Raw genomic sequence first — 20227 nt, 5'->3', positions numbered from 1 at the left:
CTCTTTACTCACAACGTGCAAGGGGAACTCATAAGACTTCTCAGACCAGATGAGCAAAATATTAGGTGAGGTCACCTCTTATCACGTCCAGTACCCATTGGTCCAAAGACCTTGGTCCTCTCCTCGTAACAAAGGGCCCAACTCCTTCTGACCGCCCTCTTTTTTTTTTTTTTTTTTTTAAAGAAAAGTGGACCAGCCTCCCTTCATTGTGCGGCCTTGCTGCCTCTGGCCCCTTGAGCAGAGTTATCCTGGGTGGAATTATGCAGACCCCCCCAAAAGGACTGCTGCCGCCCTGATCCTTGCTTCTGAGATGAGAAAGACCCCCCCTTTTGGAGCGATACCCTCTCTTCAGCTTATCTTCCGGCAACTCTAGTCCTTTGGACTCCCCCAAAAGGTTTATTAGTTGCCCCAGATCCTAGCCGCACACTAACCTCCACCTAAAGCGGAGGTCACCGAGATGGGACTTGGACCAGACGTCCGTTGACGAATTGCATAAGCAAAAAAAATGTCAAGCTGATATTGCTGACACCATGATCCCAGCTGACATCCAAAACAGATCATAGGGTGCATCTGCCACGTAAGCCATGCCTGCCTCCACAACTGCTGCTTTCCTAGCGGAGACCGAGGAGACCTGTCCTTTTTGCCTGCAAGCTCTGCAACCACTGCAGCCAGTCCCACATGTCCAAGGTCGAAACCCTGACCATCTCTGTTAGGTGAATTGTCAATTTCCGATCCCGAGCGACCTCCAGCGTGGCAGAACACTCCCACCCAGGTGGTTTTCTTCGCAACCACGCAGACCGAAGTATCAGCCTCTGGCAGTGGATAGAACTTAGCCACAGCTCTCCCCACCTTCAATCCCGCCTGTGGAGCATCCCACCCCCGGAGAATCAATTTCTTTACTATTCTATGGAACGCAAAGGCTTTGGGGGCCCCTGCAGGCAATCCCTGATGGGGTCTCACCCTTCATGGTCTGATCCCAGCTGAGAAATTTCAACTCCCAACTGTTCCAGCACATGCGGGATCAAAGGCCACAGTTTGCCCTTCATGAACCACCATAACCTTGGCTGACTCCGAAGGGTTCCCTCCAGGGCCATCATCTTGACCCCAAAACCCCAGTGAGGGAACTGCAACATCAGCATCACCGCTCCGATGAAACTGAAGGTCTAGCAGACGGAAAAAAGCACTCGACCCTCCCGGAGAGTCTCGCCTGTCGCTGGGGTCCCATTGGAGGAGCACACTTGCCTGCTGTTCCTCTTTTTGGTTAAATAAGCTTTGTGCCTTAAGACACGAAATTCAAGAACATTTCTGCCAAACCCTCCTGAGCTCCCCAGCCTCATCACCACCTCTCTGGGTCCGCAGGGAAATCATACTCAACTGGGGATAAAGGGGGTGGTGAATCTCTTTCTTGCTCCGATTCTACCTGTTGATTGCCAAGCGCTGAAAAAGTAGCCATCGTTCCACATTCGTCAGCCGAGCTCTCTTGCCTGCTGCAGCCGATCGAGTGACAGTTTTATATCCCGCAATGCCTCAGAGGCTGCCCCACAAGCTTCTCCTCCTGAGGCACAGTTTAGGCAAATATACCTCTCTCCACAGGCCTTGCAGCCCTTGCTGCATCCGCCGCCATTATACGCACACCTGCCTGAGGCACACTTCATAAGAACATAAGAACATAAGAACATGCCATACTGGGTCAGACCAAGGGTCCATCAAGCCCAGCATCCTGTTTCCAACAGAGGCCAATCCAGACCATAAGAATCTGGCAAGTACCCAAACACTAAGTCTATCCCATGTAACCATTGCTAATGGCAGTGGCTATTCTCTAAGTGAACTTAATAGCAGGTAATGGACTTCTCCTCCAAGAACTTATCCAATCCTTTTTTAAACCCTGCTATACTAACTGCACTAACCACATCCTCTGGCAACAAATTCCAGAGTTTAATTGTGCGTTGAGTAAAAAAGAACTTTCTCCGATTAGTTTTAAATGTGCCCCATGCTAACTTCATGGAGTGCCCCCTAGTCTTTCTACTATCCGAAAGAGTAAATAACCAGACACGTACAACTCTTTCCGCAGGCCTTGTAGCCCTTGCTGTCTCGCAGCAGCCGCCATTACGTCCGCACGTGCCACACCGTGCGCTTACAGTTAGGCGCATACTCGTCTCCCCACCGGCCTTGCAGCTCTTCCCGCGCTCCACGGCTGCCGTTATGCTCGCACTTTGTGCTCGTCTGAGCCAGATGCACCTCATGGTCGACAGGAAGCTGCCTTCCAGCAGGCCACACTGAAGACCCCCGCCCCCGACCTGGGTGCCCAGTAGGCCTTGACCGCTCGCTCTCCCGTTCCTGTCCCATGACCGGCCGGTCAGCATCTGCACCCGCACTGCCTTTTTTTTTTTTTTAAAGAGACAGGCTTGTGAAAATACCCACCAGAACAAAGAAAGATTTCCTGATGGTGACTCAGATGCTGGAGGGTCAGCGGGAGCAGTCCAAGGGGGAAGGAGGAAGCCAGAACCACAGGCGTTCAGTCCCCTCGTTGACTTCAGGCTCAGTTAAACTAGGGATACCAACTCCCTGCTCGCCCTGCTCCACCTGAGAGATGGAGCCCACACGAGAATCCTGTTCTGTGTCTTCTTTGGGTTTTTTTTTTTTTTAATCTAATTCTCCAGACTGCAGGCTTTTCACCTCTACCATCTGCTGGAGTCAGAGAAACACTAAGGGACTGCAGCTGGCTCTCTCGCTTATGTAGCAGTTTCAGAAACGTTTTTGTTCTCCGACTCCACCTGCTGGTAGGAATACAAAACCCCACTTCTCTGGACTGATCTGGGGTATGGACAGAAAATGAGAGTTAACAGGGAAAACCCAGAATTAAATGTGGAGCCTCCTGGTCTAAGGCCATGCTGAAGCGGCGGCTTTCACCACAGGAGCCACCCTGCCAGTGCAATCCTTTTCAAACATCCTGATGAGGCCTCATCTCAGAGCGCAGGACACGCTCTCCTACCATCTCTGCTGGAGACAGAGAATACCGGCAGGCCGAGGGCAGCACGGGAGCCGTTGTAAGGTGACATCAGCAAGCCTGCTAATATCTGCCTCTTTCTGCTGGTTGGAACATAAGAAAATGCCATACTGGGTCAGACCAAGGGTCCATCAAGCCCAGCATCCTGTTTCCAACAGTGGCCAATCCAGGCCATAAGAACCTGGCAAGTACCCAAAAACTAAGTCTAGTCCATGTTACCATTGCTAATGGCAGTGGCTATTCTCTAAGTGACCTTAATAGCAGGTAATGGACTTCTCCTCCAAGAACTTATCCAATCCTTTTTTAAACACAGCTATACTAACTGCACTAACCACATCCTCTGGCAACAAATTCCAGAGTTTAATTGTGCGTTGAGTGAAAAAGAACTTTCTCCGCATTTGGACTGGTCTGGCAGGCTGAAGAAGAACACAGTAATGTGAACACCGTACCTATAGGCTTTCCGTTCTCCGCAAGGTGATAAAAAGGTTCCATTGCTGGAGGAGTGACAGGATCGTCATACGTGGGCCTTAGGGGACAATGTCCTTCCACAGATACCTTCTGCTCTTCTTGGCTGCTTTCACGGTCTCTAGGAGCTAAAAGCAATCATACACATGCAATGAAAAACACAGTTTTTTTTGTTCGTTCAGGTGGTCTCATTTCTGCTACAGAAATTCAGCGGTGCTCACCTTGGATAACAGATGCACACACGGCTGCATTTCCTGAGGCAGAGCCAGAAATCCTCTCACTGCCGGACGGTCATATTCCCTTCCTAATTAAAGCTGCTGCTCAAGCCAGTTTTAACACCTCCGCTGGCCTATTTACCTGACAGCAGCAATGCTTCCAGATCTCGGTTAACAAATGATCACCCACTGAGGAAATTAGAGGCCCACGGGATTCCAGCCTCTTCCACCCCTTCCTGAGCCCACAAGTTGGAAATGTTATTTTATTATTATTTTTTTTATTTTATTTAAAAATATTTATTAATCACACATTCCAACGCTCAAAGCGATTTCCAATAAACATACGTAAAAGCATAAAAGCAAACAGAACCTGTGTTTAAACTCAAACCCATCTAATCAAGCCACAAGGCCAACGTTTCCTCGCCGGGGGAAAAAAAAAAAAACCCCCAAATCGCAGCACCTGCCCTTCCTCCTCCTCCTGCAGGTCCTCGACAGCTCCCGCCCCGTTCACTGCACCGCCAACCCAATCTCCTGGCTGACACGGGCGGCTGACGCTCTACTTCCACTTTATTTATTTTTTAAATAAACTTAAAACAAAGCTAAGCAGAAGAACAAAAAGGGTAACTTCCATTCATGGAGGCAGCGGCTGGCAGGAGGAGACTATGGAGACTAAGCAGGGAGCCAAGCCCCTAGCTACCAAAATCTCCAGTACCACGGGCTAGCACAGCTAGGGGCGTCCAACCCCCTCCCCCCGACTCCACTCAAGGGATGGCCCGCAAAGGAACCTAACACCTCGAGGAGCTGCTCCAACGTCTAAGGTCCAAACTCCAACTTTCAGTCAGAGCTGCAGACTTTGCACCGCTCCCACCCGCTGGAGGCAGAGAAATACTGAGGGGACTGCAGGCGGCAGGGCTCTCGGTTATGTGGCAGGGCCTCAAGGTTTTGTCCTCTGCCTCCATCTGCTGGGAGGGACGCATAAACCCCACTGGTCTGGACAGGAATTTAATACGATCCACAGTGACACCTAGAGTGGTGGCTCCTAATATGGAGCCTAACCATGCAGCTAGTTTGGATTATTTGCTCTTCTACAAACAGAGTTTCACCTGCCAATTGGATGCCCTCTCTCCTACTCTCCCAAGGCTCTTCTGCAATTTCTCACAATCTGCTTGCGATTTAACAATTCGGTATAATTTTGTGTTTGCAGATTTGATCATCTCACTCGTTGCTCCCTTTTCCAGATTATTTACAAATGTGCTAAAAAGCACTGGTCCCAGTACAGATCTCTAGGACACCTCACTACCTTCCTCCATTGAGAACAATTTATTCAGTCCTACTCTCCATTTCCTATCTTTTAACCAGTGCACAATCCACAACAGGACATTGCTTCCTATACCTATTTTTCCCCCCCTAGGAGTCTCATGAGGGATTTTGTCAAATACCTTCTGAAAATCCAGATACACTATAGCATTGCATTTATTAACCCCTTCAATAAAACATAGCAGTTTGGTGAGGCAAGAGTTCCCTTGGGTAAATCACGTTGGCTCCCATTAAACCACATTTATCTATCTGTTCTGAATTTTATTATTTAGAATAGTTTCTCTAATTTTTCCCACACTGAGGTCAGGCTCACCGGTCTATAGTTTCACGGATCACCCCTGTAGCCCTTTTTAATTATTAGCATTACAATAGCCACCCTCCAATCTTCAGGTGCAATATATGAAATTGCAGACCTATTACTAGCAATTTGTAACCTATCATTAAAATCATTTTCTAATTCTTTCAGAACTCTCGGGCATATACCATCTGGTCCAGGTGATTTGCTTCTCTTTAGTTTGGCAATTTGCACTATTTCATCTTCCGGGTTCAATGTGATTTGTTTCAGTTCCTCCGAATCACCATTAAAATACTGTTTCCAGCCTCCCCAAAATACTCATCAGTAAACACCAAAAGCAAAGAATTAATTTAATCTTTCCACTATGGCCTTGTCTTCCATAAAGGCCCCTTTAACCCCTCGATCTAATAGTCTAAACAACTCCATTACAGACTTCCTGCTTCATACATATTTGAAAAAGGTTTAATCACGCGTTTTTACCTCTGTGGCTTCTTTTCAAATTCGCTTTTTGTTTGCTTTATCAATATTTCATATCTAATTTGCCAGTACTTAAGGTTTTTCCTATTTTCTGCATTTGGATCCTCTTTCCATTTTTTGAAAAAACCTAGAGCAGTAGTTTTCCTTAAGGGCCTCCCTCCAGTTATTAAGTCAAATTTGATCATATTATATGATCACTATTGCCAAGTGGCCCCGTTACCATTATCTCTCGCACCGAATCCTGCGTTCCACTAAGGATTAGATCTAAAATAGCTTCCGCTCTTGTTGGTTCCTGGACCAGCTGCTCCATGGAGAAGGGGGAAGTCTAGCCATCACCTGATTTTACGGGTTGAAGGGGCCTCCTTACCATTAGGGTAACCTGAAACGAGTGGCAGTTTCAACCCTAAACACCTTGCTGGGCAGAACAGGTGGACCATTTTGATCCTTATATGCTGACAATTATTATGTTACACTATGCACTCGACTAATCCAGCTTTTAATGTGTATACTCAACTAGGAAACAGAGGATGATCCTTTATGGGGAACATATACAAATGCAGTCATTCTATGGCCCTATTTTTTTTTTTCAATATTTTTGCACCATCCCAGGGCCCAGAGTCCTAGCCCAGGGATTAAACCCAGGATCTTTCCATATGGCAGCACGTAGTGCTGCTATTGAGCTGCAACCAAACCAATCGCTTATCGATTATATGCCAGAAAGATGTTGCTACCTTTGTACAGACTTACTGAGACAGGGTTGCAGCTCGGTGTTGGTCATCCGGGCGACTTCTTCCAAGGTTGGTAATGGAGTCTCCTCAGAATCTCCGGCGGTTTCCTCCAACAGCATGGGAGCACAAGGAGTTGGCACTTAAGGAGAGATTAGCAAGGATACCCACTCAATAACTGCAGTCTCAGAAAAGAAGATGGAGAGGAAGAATCAGGGCCACCCATCCAGTGACCGCAATGTCAGAACAGGGAATAGAAATGAAAGTAAATAGGCACATACATCAGTGAATGCAATTTGACATGAGAAACATTATAAGACTAAGCCTTTAAGACACTTCAATCTACCAGACATGGAATGGAGCTTCCCTGCTGCAGCCTCAACTAGGAGTGGAGGAGCCCTGGATAACCACAGTAAACTAGTTGAGGGGCCACTTGAGGGGGGGCTACTGGATCTGGCAAATAAAGATGGTCTCAATGACTTCATGCTAGGGGATATTTTAGAGTCTAGTGATCAAGTATTAAACTCATCATTTGTTTCTTTCTAGTCTGCCTTACTATTTTCCAATTCCCAAGACAGAGTAAAGCAATTAAAAATGACAACAATTAAGAGTTCGTATAATATAAAATATCAAAAATACATAACAAATGAATAATAAAGGCACCAATCAATATGTAATAAAAAACAAAAAAAAATATGAACAAATGAAATTTTCCAACAAACAAAATAGTAGGTAACTCAAAAGTTGACTCGCCCTTTTATTAAGTCTAAGGTCGAAGACAGCAAGGCCCTGCCCCAACAACTCAAAACACCAACTTGAAAAGTCAAGTTTCGGCATCTTTCCTAAAAGGCAAGAAAATGTCATGCAAACTGAACCATACAAGAACAGAGTCCTGGATTTCAAGAGGGCTAAAGCAAATTATACAACAGAGGATGACAACCTGGAAAATGTCACTACTAAAGCTGGATGTCTCAGGATATCGGTAGGGGATCAGAGCTCGTCACTGCGACAGCAAAGTTCTGTAGGCTTTCCAGGAAGGGCCTGTGACCATAAGAACATAAGAAATGCCATACTGGGTCAAACCAAAGGTCTTTCAAGTCCAGCCTCCTGTCTCCAACAGTGGCCAATCCAGGTCACAGGTATCTAAGCAGGATCCCAAAGAATAGATCCAATCCTTCTTGCTTATAATCAGGGATAAGCAGTGGCTTTCCCAAGTCTACATGGCTAACAACGGTTCAGGGTCTTTTCCTTCAGGATGTTATCCAAATCCTTGTTCAGCCTAGCTATGCTAACTGCTTTCACCACATCCTCTGGTAACAGCTTCCATAGTTTAATTGTACTTTGAGAGAAAAATAAAAAGACCAATGTCTCAGAATATCAATAGGGGAGACAAGTTAGTCACTTCTAGAAGTGGATGTTTCAGGAGGGGAGCGCAGAGGAAAATTGGTTCTTGCCTGCTAATTTTCTTTCCTGAAGTGCCACAGATCAGTCCAGAGTAGTGGGTTTTGCCTCCCCACCAGCAGATGGAGGCAGAGAACTAAAAGCTTTGAGGCTTTTATATCCTAAAAAGGTTTCAGGTTGCAGTTCGCCCCTTGGGTTGATTTGTGGTTTTTCTGTTTGGGGGTGCCAGCCTTTGGGTTTTTGAGTTGTTGAGGGGTTGTTTCTCTATAGTTGACTTGGGTACAGTTCAATACTGATAAGCTGCAGGTGGCAACGCTCGGTTATGTAGCAGGGCCTCAAAGCTTTTAGTTCTCTGCCTCCATCTGCTGAGAGGGATGCAAAACCCACTTGTCTGGACTGATCTGGGGTACGGACAGGAACCTTTAATTGCTGGACTGGGCAGCTCAAGTGATTAGCACAGGGTAGAGCAGCAAAAATACCTCCCAAGCTCAGCAGTCATTTGACCAACTACTAATTAAAATAAGTTTATTTCTGCTAAAGCAACAGAGCGCGCTCCCTTTATGGATGAATGACTCAAGAGAGCTCAAACATGGATAAGCTCGCTGGCTCTGGAGACTGACAAAGGAAAACAGAGCCATTCGCTTCTAGGATTCAGGAGACTGGCCTGGGGATCGGGGAGAGAAAGTGGTTTTCCAAAAGCCGCAGAGTCCGTGGCAGTGCAGGGTCCTGAAGTCGCAGACTCAGGCCCACAGGCGCACACTTACCTCTTCCCCTGCACTGCGAGGCCCAGTGCCCTCTTCCTCCACACCTGAAGCAGGCATCGGACCCTCTGCCTCCACCACCTCCTCCTCCTCCTCCAAATTGTTCTCCTTTCTTCTGCCACTTCTGCTTCCAGGCCTGTGAAGGAGAAGCAACCAGAGCCGCGGGTGTAAGATCTCTAATCACTGCTTAGGACTGCCAGAACAATGTCGTCAATCTTATCTTACCCAAAGCTAATTCATTTCATCATAAAATCAAATGAAATTGTACTTGAAGTGTACCCAGACCACCAACAGAAAATATCGGTTTTAAAGGGTTCATTAAGTCCCGAGTCAGGTCTTATTGAAAACATGTTTTAAACACAGAAAAGCAGCAGTAAGAGCTCAGCTGTAAAGGAACTCAGGCCTCTGATCACAGGCCGATTTCCAGGGCACAGTCGGTCACAGCTTCTGCATTGCAAAGTCGTTCTTGCAATTATTATAATTACATGGGCGTGGCCAACGCTCACCAATGAGAAGCCAGCGGCATGTGTAAAGCCCCGCCCCCATTCATTAAATGTTCAGCAAGACGACATTCAGCAGGATTTAAGGGACAGCCCTGCTCTTCAACGTGGACGGGATTTTGATCTTCACTTCCTACTACACAATGCCAGGACTGCCAGGACCGCTCTGCCAGTTTAGCCTTTGGGATTTCAAATTTCTTCATAGTAATTATTTGTCATTTGCTCAGAGATTCAATTTTTAAAAAACTGTGCCCTAAGCAATGCTGCACCCTCGATTAAGAAACAAATCTTGTGCCCTGGTGTTTACAGAAAGCTGTGCAGGTTCAGTATTGCAGCTGCATGCATGAAGGAAGGTTAACCAAGGTCACAAAGTGGACACGAAGGCTTTTCTTTCATACTGACGGGGTTTAGGAGAAAGCTGTGCAGGTTCAGTATTGCAGCTGCATGCATGAAGGAAGGTTAACCAAGGTCACAAAGTGGACACGAAGGCTTTTCTTTCATACTGACGGGGTTTAGGAGAAAGCTGTGCAGGTTCAGTATTGCAGCTGCATGCATGAAGGAAGGTTAACCAAGGTCACAAAGTGGACACGAAGGCTTTTCTTTCATACTGACGGGGTTTAGGAGAAAGCTGTGCAAGTTCATGCGAGGTGCTCAAAGTTTATCAATTTAAGGAACTGTACTGAAGAATCACTGCCGGGATGAGTCTTCTTCCTCGTTCTCCTCCAATTTTGGTTTGTTGCTGCATAAAGCCTTCAAAACACGAAAAGCAGCAAAGAGCCAGGGTACTTAAGGTACCACGTGATGTCCCGCCGTCGCTGGGGGCTGGGACAGGAGCCTCATCACTCCACAAGCGTACCAAGTCACACAGTGGCACAGAAGCCCCCAAGGCCAAACGCCCTCTCCGGTCCTTTTCCTGTCAGGTGGAGAGTTCAGATACGGACGGGGTGGATGAAGGCGAGTCTCCTCCGCAAGCCCCTGGGGTGAGGGACCGGATGGGGATCAGGATCACCAGCTCCAGCCGGCCAGGCCAGTAGACGCGCCTCTAGTGGAGGGAGATGATCCCAAAGTGGTCCGCCTGTTCAGAAGGGATGAGCTCGGTCCACTTATCCCGGCCATTCTGGAGGAGCTGGGCATTGAGGTTCCTCCGGAGGACTCACGGTTTGGGGCTACGGATCCGGTGATGCTGGGCCTCGGGGGTCCAGCTCGATCCTTTCCGTTTCATATGTCACTTATGAATCTTTTATTTAAGGAGTGGGACACGCCGGACCTTGGTTTAAACGTAAGTCGGGCTACGGACAAGTTATTCCCGCTTCCGGAGGAAGCGCCGGACCCCCTTAAGGTCCCTAAGGTGGACGCCGCGGTCTCGGCAGTGACCAAGAAAACCGCCATCCCGGTAACAGGAGCCACTGCCCCGAAGGATTTCTGCAGGATCGCAAAATTGGAGTTGCAGCTTAAAAGGATTTCTGGAGGTTTCGGCCCTAGGAGTCCGGGCAGCCAGGTGCAGCAGTTTCGCGCTGCGAGCCAGTCTCCGCCGGCTGCGGGATTTGCAAGCCGTGGTGTCCCTTTCTGCGAGCGAGGCGGTGCACGCAGGGCGCCTGGAGGCGGCAGGTAGCTCACGGTGCCGACGCGCTTTACGATCTGTCGCGGACGTCTGGCAGGACTGTGACCTCGGCCGCGTCAGCCCGCAGGCTCCTCTGGCTCAGACACTGGGCTGCGGATGTTTCCTCGAAGGCTTTGGGCGTTTTTGCTGAGCCCGTTTGGTCGAGGCTTGCGTCTGCCGTGCCGATGCTCGACACTTCTCAGATGCCTCACTGGCGCTTGAGGCCTTGAGTTTCTCCGAAGCACTGGGCCTCGAAATAGTCGTTTTTGGCTTGTTCTGCATCGAGGAATGCAAAATAAATAAATAAATAAATAAATAAATAAATAAATAAATAAATAAAAAGGCCCCTTTCTGCTTTTTTGTAGCAACTTTATCTCCCCCTTCTCTCTTCCGTTTGTGTGGAGACCCGGGGTGTCTGGGGGGCGTCGGGTGAGAGGAGCCGATGATCTCTGCCCTGCCCGGGGAACGGGACGCAGTTCGACTGCAGGTTACTCGGGCCTGACACAGCCCCTCTTATATTTTCCCCGCTCTTTTCTTTGAGCTCGTGGGGGGGGGGGGGGTCATTCAGCCGCAGGCCGGGCAGGTCGTGATCTGGCCCCAAGCAATAAAGGAAAAGGTACAGTTCACCACTTTACAATGCATCTTGCAAAAATGTCAGCAGTATTTAATTCTCAAAGTTTCATTTTCCAACTTGATTCTGACAAAAGTTCATTGTAGTTTAATTTAGTTTAAACTTTCTCCAATGGCGGGATTTGAATCAGAGTCCTTCTAAAATAAAAAAAAAACAAACAAAAAAACCCCCAAAACAAACCAATGGTCCTCTCTCTTCCTGCTTAGCTTTAGTGAGTTGCACCTTGTACAATATGATAAATCTTCTCTCTTAATAACACTATAATGACTTGTATTAAAACAATCAAGTTCATGTTTTCAGAAGCTTTATGTATAAACTAGCCCTTAAGCCCGTAACAGGCTACATTAACCTTTTATTTTCAGTCCATTTCCTTATCCCTCATTCTCCCCCCTCCCCTCACTCTCCTCCCCCCCTCCCCCCCTGTCACTCTCTCCTCCCTCCCCCCCAACTCTCCCCCTCCCCCCTCAGTCACTCTTTCCCCTCTCCCCCCCTCAGTCACTCTCTCCTCCCTCCTCCCCTCCCCTCAGTCACTTCCTCCTCCCTCCCCTCCTCAGTCACTCTCTCCCCCCTCCCCTCAGTCACTCTGTCCCCCCTCCCCTCCCCTCATTCACAACCCCTTCGGATGGCGCAGACTGAAGATCTCCGGGGGAGGTCCCTCCCTTCCTCGCGTGCGCCGCCGCTGCTGCCGCTCGTGCTCCTCGCCGCGCCATTTTGGTTACTGGCAAGCGCTGACCGACGTGCTGCCCGCGCATGCGCGGTAGAGTTGTTCTCTACTGCGCATTTGCGGCACGTCGGTCAAGCTTCATTTATCTAGTAGATACCAGAGAGCATGTAGGTTTTCACTATATATCCCATAATTTCAAGCATATCAGGAAATAATGAATTTAGCTTACATATTTAGGTACCAGCTTATCCCTCCAGAAGATATTTTGGACTACTTTCTAAATACATGTAGTAACCTTTGGACGTTTTAGACAACTCATGCTGCCCCTAAAGAAGGAAAGGTTACTGCGAAACACTGGACCGCGGTCAGGGATGGTCAGCATTGACAACAACCTTGTTTCTACAAGGATTCAGTTAAGTTTTTACACGCAATAGTGGAAAAATCTCAAAAAGTATGTAAGGCCAAATAAATGAAAATTTGCCATCAGACATAAGCGCATGAGCAGCTCCTGCATGCTGTCCGAGGCATAAGTCTGACGGTCTCTCTCTACTCATTTATAATCATTTATTGTAATATGATCAGACTGCTCGAAATTGTTGAGTGATCAACTCTGTTCTAATGTGCCACCTCATCCACTGACATTAAAGCACATGGAAACAGCTTAAATGGGCCAGAAATGGGGGTCCAGTTCAAAACACAGCCTGGGGGTGAAGGGTTATCTATTTATTTATTTACTGAGTTTTATATACCGTCATTCGGTTTCGCCATCATAACGGTTTACCAGTTTTGATGAATTAAGGTATGTTAGGTTGTTAGGTTACTAAAATCTCTTGTTTGTTACCTGCTTGCGGAGGCGGTTTCCACGTAAAGCGTACCCTTTCACATGGGTTTTCTTCTTCAGGTTAATTCGGACATAATTGCCATTCTTATTTGAAGGTCCTCTATGGAACAAAACACCAGCAGAGTGAAAGATTAACATCGGGGATGCCCAATATCCTTCTGTGCTATTTCCCCGCGATGCCATTAAGGACTGCACAGGGATAATGTCAATTTTGAAATCACATTCAGTTATTCAGGTAAGGACAAAATAAATTACGCTGTAACATGGCCCTTGGGCAGTGATAGCTGAAAGCTGTCACGTGCTCGCCCCGATGACCCCCAGCAAAGGGATGTTATGTGATTTGCTGACAGGTACACAGTAAGAGCCGGGATAAAGACTGAGAGTAGGTCTCTGGGTCTCTCAGCTCTGTTTATTTGCCTTCCTCTAAAAGCTGTCAGGAGGCATCACATTATATATTTATATAAAGAACAGTATTAAAGCTGGGCTTACGAGGTAAGCAGGAGGCATTGTGCATTAATCTGGAAAGAGGGAATGGAACATCTATTTATACTGGTGTAATATACAGACCTCCATCACAGACAGAGGTGACGGATAGAGATTTAATGGAGGATATTCCCAGGATGGCTGTGAAAGGAGGAGGCGTGGCATTATATATAGAGAACAGTAATAAAGAAACAGCATTACTGGGCTTACGAGTTAAGCAGGAGGCACTGTGGGTTAATTTGGAAAGAGGGAATGGAACATCTATTTATACTGGTGTAATATACAGACCTCCATCACAGACAGAGGAGATGGATAGAGATTTAATGGAGGATATTCCCAGGATGGCTGTGAAAGGAGGAGGCGTGGCATTATATATAGAGAACAGTAATAAAGAAACAGCATTACTGGGCTTACGAGTTAAGCAGGAGGCATTGTGCATTAATCTGGAAAGAGGGAATGGAACATCTATTTATACTGGTGTAATATACAGACCTCCATCACAGACAGAGGAGATGGATAGAGATTTAATGGAGGATATTCACAGGATTCCTGTGAAAGGAGGAGGCATGGCATTATATATAGAGAACAGTAATAAAGAAACAGCATTGCTGGGCTTACGAGGTAAGCAGGAGGCACTGTGCATTAATCTGGAAAGAGGGAATGGAACATCTATTTATACTGGTGTAATATACAGACCTCCATCACAGACAGAGGAGATGGATAGAGATTTAATGGAGGATATTCCCAGGATTGCTGTGAAAGGAGGAGGCGTGGCATTATATATAGAGAACAGTGTTAAAGAAACAGCATTGCTGGGCTTACGAGGTAAGCAGGAGGCACTGTGGGTTAATCTGGAAAGAGGGAATGGAACATCTATTTATACTGGTGTAATATACAGACCTCCATCACAGACAGAGGAGATGGATAGAGATTTAATGGAGGATATTCCCAGGATTGCTGTGAAAGGAGGAGGCATGGCATTATATATAGAGAACAGTAATAAAGAAACAGCATTGCTGGGCTTACGAGGTAAGCAGGAGGCACTGTGCATTAATCTGGAAAGAGGGAATGAGAGATCTATTTATACTGGTGTAATATACAGACCTCCATCACAGACAGAGGAGATGGATAGAGATTTAATGGAGGATATTCCCAGGATTGCTGTGAAAGGAGGAGGCATGGCATTATATATAGAGAACAGTAATAAAGAAACAGCATTGCTGGGCTTACGAGGTAAGCAGGAGGCACTGTGCATTAATCTGGAAAGAGGGAATGGAACATCTATTTATACTGGTGTAATATACAGACCTCCATCACAGACAGAGGAGATGGACAGAGATTTAATGGAGCTTATTCACAGGATTGCTGTGATAGGAGAGGTGATGCTGCTAGGGACTTTTAATCTTCCAGATGTTGATTGTGACATCCCAGCTGCAGAATCTTCTAGATGCAGGGAGACTTGTTCTCTCATCTGATAACTGAGCCCACACGGGCGGGGGCGATATTGGACCTGATGCTTACCAACAGGGACAGTGTTTCTGATGTTGTAGTGAATGATCATTTGGAAACCAGGGACTACCAGATGGTGTGAGACAATGTAAGGACACAAAAAAATGAAGGTTCATTCTAAGGTGAGGGTCTTTATACTTCGGAGAAAACTAACTTTCTCAAAATGAGAAATTACTACTTACCTGATAATTTCCTTTTCTTTAGGACGGTCAAGTGAATCCAGAACAACTGGTTTATGCATCTCTACCAGCAGATGGAGCCTGAGCAAACTGACGTCACGGTACATCTACCCCTGCAGTTACATCAGCCTGCCAGTATTTTCTTCAAAAGCAACTGTGGACAGACGAGCAAAAAACCTGAATAAAAATCGACAACCCTGTCAATACTCAGCCAAAAGGCAACACTGAGCTCAGATAAGCAGGTAACACTAGTCTAGGGACTGGAATAATACTTACCAGTAATCCCAGTAACACATAGGCACACCGGAGAAGCAATATGCAATCATTTGGCAGCCAAGGGAGGGAAGCTGGATTCATCTGACTGTCCTAAAGAAAAAGGAAATTATCAGGTAAGCAATTTCTTATTTCTTAGCGTCCAGTCAGATGAATCCAGAACAAGTGGGATGTACCCAAGCTACTCCCGAATAGGACGGGAGGCTGCCCACGGTCCAGTCAAAACCGCACCTGCAAAGGCCGCGTCTTCCCGGGCCTGAACAGGTGGAAAAGGTGTGTAAGGAGGATCACGTTGCAGCTCGGCAAATGTTGATGGGAAACAGCAATCTAACCTCTGCCCTGAGGCCTAACCTGACTAAATAACAGCTTCCCAGCATCCACATATGCAGCTGTGACTACCTCCTTAATCCAGCAAGCTATTGTAGCCTGCGAGGCTGGCTCTCCCTGTCTGGTACCGCCATGAAGGACAAACAGGTGATCAGACTTCTGCAACAGCTCAGTAACCTCTAGATTCCTGACTATATGTCGCTTGATATCCAGGGGCCGCGACAGACGATATTCCTTTACATCTCTCTTCCTGTCCAGAGATGGCCTGATTCAAGTGAAACTCGCACACCACCTTCAGTAAAAAAAAAAATAAAAGAAGGAACAGTACACAGCTGTACCGCCCATGGAGCCACCTGGAGAAAGGCTCCCAGCAAGACAAGGCCCGCAGCTCAGAGACTCTACCCGCAGAGCAAATTGCCACAAGGAACACAGTGGTCTGGGTCAGCAACCGCAAGGAAAGAGTACGTAGCGGTCTAAATGTAGAGCCTGCCAAAAAATCCAAAACCAAATTGAGTTTCCCTAGGGGCTATGGAAACAGCAAAAGGAGGACAAAGATGTGTTACTCCTTTCAGAAAATGGACCACATCAGGATGAGCCGACAAGGATCCACCATTGATCGGACCCCTGAAACAGGTGAGAGCAGCTACTTGTACTTTTAAGGAATTAAGGGCCAAGCCTTTATTCAAGCCATCCTGCAAAGATTCCAAAATGAGCGGGATCTTAACCGAAGAAGGAAGAGTACCTCAATTCTCACACCTGACCTCAAAGACTCTCCAAATCCGAACATAGGCCAAGGAAGTGGAGAACTTCTAGCTCTTAACGAGGTGGAAATCGCTGCCACAAAGTATCCACATTTCAGCAAGCGAGCCCTTTCAAGAGCCATACTGTAAGACAAAATTGAGTCAGATATTCATGAAGAACAGGTCCCTGGTGCAAAAGGTTCCTGTGTGCCCAAAGTCGAAGAGGAAATCCACCAGCAGCCATTGCAGATTTGCATACCATGGTCTCCTGGGCCAATCTGGAGTGACCAAGAGCACCATCCCTCTCTGTGGTCTTAAATCCTTCAAATCAATCTTTCCGAGGCCATGGAGGAAAGACATACAGCAATTTGTTTTCTGGCCACGCCTACACTAGGGCATCAATCCCCAATGACTACGGATCTCTTCTGCGGCTGAAGAATCGTGGAACTTTCATATTGCTCAAGGTCACCAACAGGGTCAGGAGCAGGAGACCCCAGCGATCCTGAATGAGTTGAAATGCCTTGCCTGACATCGCCCACTTTTCTGAATCCAGACTCTCATGTTGAGAAAGTCTGCTCGTATGTTGTTTTGCCCAGAATGTGCGAGGCTGAGATCAACTGGAGATGTACTTCTGCCCATTCCATAATTAGAGCTATTTCCTGCAACACTTGTTGGCTCTCGGTACCTCCCTGCCGATTGATGTAAGCCACAGTCGTTACATTGTCCAACATTATTTGGAGAGATCGGCCCTTCAGTCTGTTGCCAAACCGTAAACATGCCAACCGGACTGCCATGGCTTCCAGCCGATTCATACAACAGAGAGATTCTTCTGCATCCAGTGTCCTTGCGCCATTGACTCCTTAAAATGAGCTCCCCAACCTAAGAGACTCACATCCGTTGTCAGCACTAGTCAGTCCGGTGGGGACTGCGAATCCCCCCACTTTAAATGATCCGCTTTCAGCCACCACTGCAATTAGGAGGAGACCTCCATCGGCAGGTGGAGCCGAATCAAATAATCTTGAGACTGTGGATTCCACCGAGATAGCAGGGAGTGCTGCAGAGAATGCATATGCGCCCTCGCCCATGGTACCACTTCCAGGGTTGCCACCATCAGACCAAGGACCTGCAGGTAAGATCACATTGTCAGGTGCAGAGTGTTCAACAACAGACGGAGTTGAGCTAGCAACTTCTGAATTCGAGCTTCCGGCAGGAACATCTTGCCCAGCTTCGTGTTGAACCGAACCCCCAGGTATTCCAATGACTGAGTAAGCTGAAGACTGCTCTTGGCTAAGTTCACCTTCCAGCCGAACTCCCACAAAGAAATCATCTTGCAAGTCACCAGGCAGCTCTCTTCCAGTAACTTGGCACGAATCAGCCAGGTCATCCAAATATGGGTGCACTAGAAAGCCATCCTTTCTCAACTCTGCCACAACTACCACCATTACCTTAGAGAAGGTCCGGGAAGTGGTGAACAGACCAAAGGGTAGTGCCCAAAACTGAAAGTGGCATCCCATAACTGCGAACCTCAGGAAACGGTGATGTTCTAATCGGATGTGAATGTGGAGATATGCCTCGATAGATCCAGAGGTCAGAAATTCCCCTGACTGCACAGCATTATCACTGAGCACAATGTCTCCATGCAAAAAAATGTTTCACTCGCAGATGACAGCTGACACCTTTGAAATCCAGGATGGGACAAAAAGAGCCCTCCTTTGGCACAACAAATTAACTGGAATATTGCCCCATATTTTCTTGGGATGTGGGCACTGGGACCACAGCCCTCAGACTGAGGAGCCTAGTCAATGTAATCTCCACAGCCTACTTCTGCAGGGAGTGGCAGGGAAGCTCCATGAACACGTCCCGAGGAACACTGTGACCTCCAATGCATATCCTTCTCGTGTCACCTCCAGGACCCATTGATCTGACGTGATCTCGACCCTCCTCTGATAAAAAAAGAGAGAGGCGACACCCTATTTCCTGTTCCCGGGGGTGGCTTGGCAAACCTTCATTGGGATGTTCAGGAGGGTCCTTCACCCAAGACTGCACCTCATCTGGGTTGTCGGGGATAAAAGGACTGAGACCTACCGAAGTGTTGAGTCCTCTGAAAAGTTGCTCCTCTATAGCTGTTGAAAACGCTTGGATCCTCTGGCACGACCTCATAAGGGAGCGCTGCGCCTGTTTCTTATCCTCCAGCAACTGAGGAACCAGAGATTCGCCCTACTTACTGGCCAGTTTCTCCAACTAACTGCCAAACAAGAGTGAGCCATTAAAGGGCAATTTGGTGAGATTAGCCTTGGGGGTAGCATTGGCCGACCAATTTCTCAACTATAACTGATGCCTGGCCGCTACTATCGAAGCCACCCTTATGGCTGAAGTGCGGACCAAATCAAAACCTACATCTGCCAAGACAGCAGCAGCTGGTTCCATAATTGCACTGGGATTTACTCCAGAGTCATCAACCTCCTAAGAGAGAAGCAAACAAGAGCGAGCCACCAAGGAACAACAAGAAGCAATCTGCAAAGTCATTGCCATGGCTTCAAATGCCTGCTTAAGGATAGTCTCAATCTTTCTATCATGAGCATCCTTCAAGGCTGCTCTTCCTTTCATGGGAATAATGGTCCGCTTGGAGACTGCACACACAAGTGCATTTACTTTTGGAAAATGTAAGCGCTCTCTTACCACTGGATCCAGAGGATACAGGCCTTCCAAAATCTGACCCCATTTGAAATTAGCCTCTGGGGTACCCCACTCAAGATCAATCAATTCTTGAATGCCATCCAGCATGGGGAAAAAACAAGAGGCTTTACGCAAGGAAACCAAAATGGGATTTCTCTTTTCTCAGACACCGAAGCTGCCCCAGGAACTCCAAGCAGCGTCAAGGTCTGGGAAATCAGAGCTGGCAGTTCATCTCTATGAAAGAACCACAACATAATTCTATATGGTTCAAATCTGGGGGGAATTTCCCCGTCCTCAAGAGAGGCAAGATCAGCATCATCATCCATGCCATCCGGATCACCATCCAGAGGACCTGCTGCCGTTTCAGGAGTATTCTGGCGCTCAACAGAAGGTTCCCACCTGAGCCTCTGCTCTAGGAGCATGGGATAGAGCCGAGGATTGAGCTAGAAGAAAGGATTGCAACCCCTAGAAAAATTCTACCCATGAAACGGTAGACGCATCCAGAGCAGGAGGTACCTGAGGAGTACTCAGTGAGCTACCATCCCCTGTTCCAAAATCAGGTGCCCCACCTGAGATATCTTTACCCAGGCCCACATCCAGCTGGGAAGAACCAGGCTTAGTGAAATCAGAGAAAGACAATTCACCCTGAACCTCCAAACAGTGCTGGCACAAATCGGCGGGCACTCCTGGCTGAGACACCCGAGTATGACAAGCAGTGCACAGAGAAAGACGCTTAGGCTTCTTTGGCACAGGAGCCATAATGGCCAACAATGCGCTGAGCGGCGGCCGGAAGCATGCGTCTAGCTTTTTTTTTTTTTTAAATATAGGCGCTCAAGTAGGCGCCCAAAAATTATGCATCCAACACTGAAGCGCGCACACCTAGATGACCAAAACTTAAGTGCACAAAAAACGTAAGCGCACAATACAACTGCACGCAGAGGCAAGTGCGCAGACACTATGTGCTGCCTAACATTGGTACTCGGACTACAAAAACTGGGCGCACAACCTGGATGCACAGGGAGATGCACATGCCAGACACTATGTGCTGCCTAACATTGGTACTCAGACTACAAAAACTGGGCGCACAACCTGGATGCACAGGGAGATGCACATGCCGGACCGACAAGCCTGTAGAGGGCAG

At 47.4% G+C, this 20227-nt stretch overlaps 1 protein-coding gene across 1 annotated transcript in view; it reads right to left on the bottom strand.

Moving 5' to 3' along the window:
- Window positions 1–20227, bottom strand: part of RECQL4 (RecQ like helicase 4) — a 160153-nt gene that overhangs the window by 116457 nt on the left and 23469 nt on the right. Inside the window, 4 exon segments of the mRNA XM_029592339.1 lie at window positions 3457–3600; window positions 6524–6643; window positions 8667–8799; window positions 12900–12999. Coding sequence (XP_029448199.1) covers window positions 3457–3600; window positions 6524–6643; window positions 8667–8799; window positions 12900–12999 — 497 coding nt within the window.

Source organism: Rhinatrema bivittatum, chromosome 2 (assembly GCF_901001135.1).
Source record: "Rhinatrema bivittatum chromosome 2, aRhiBiv1.1, whole genome shotgun sequence".
Classification (NCBI taxonomy): Eukaryota; Metazoa; Chordata; class Amphibia; order Gymnophiona; family Rhinatrematidae; genus Rhinatrema; species Rhinatrema bivittatum.
The sequence above is the reverse complement of the archived record's forward strand: the minus strand, read 5'-3'. Positions and strand labels throughout refer to the sequence as shown.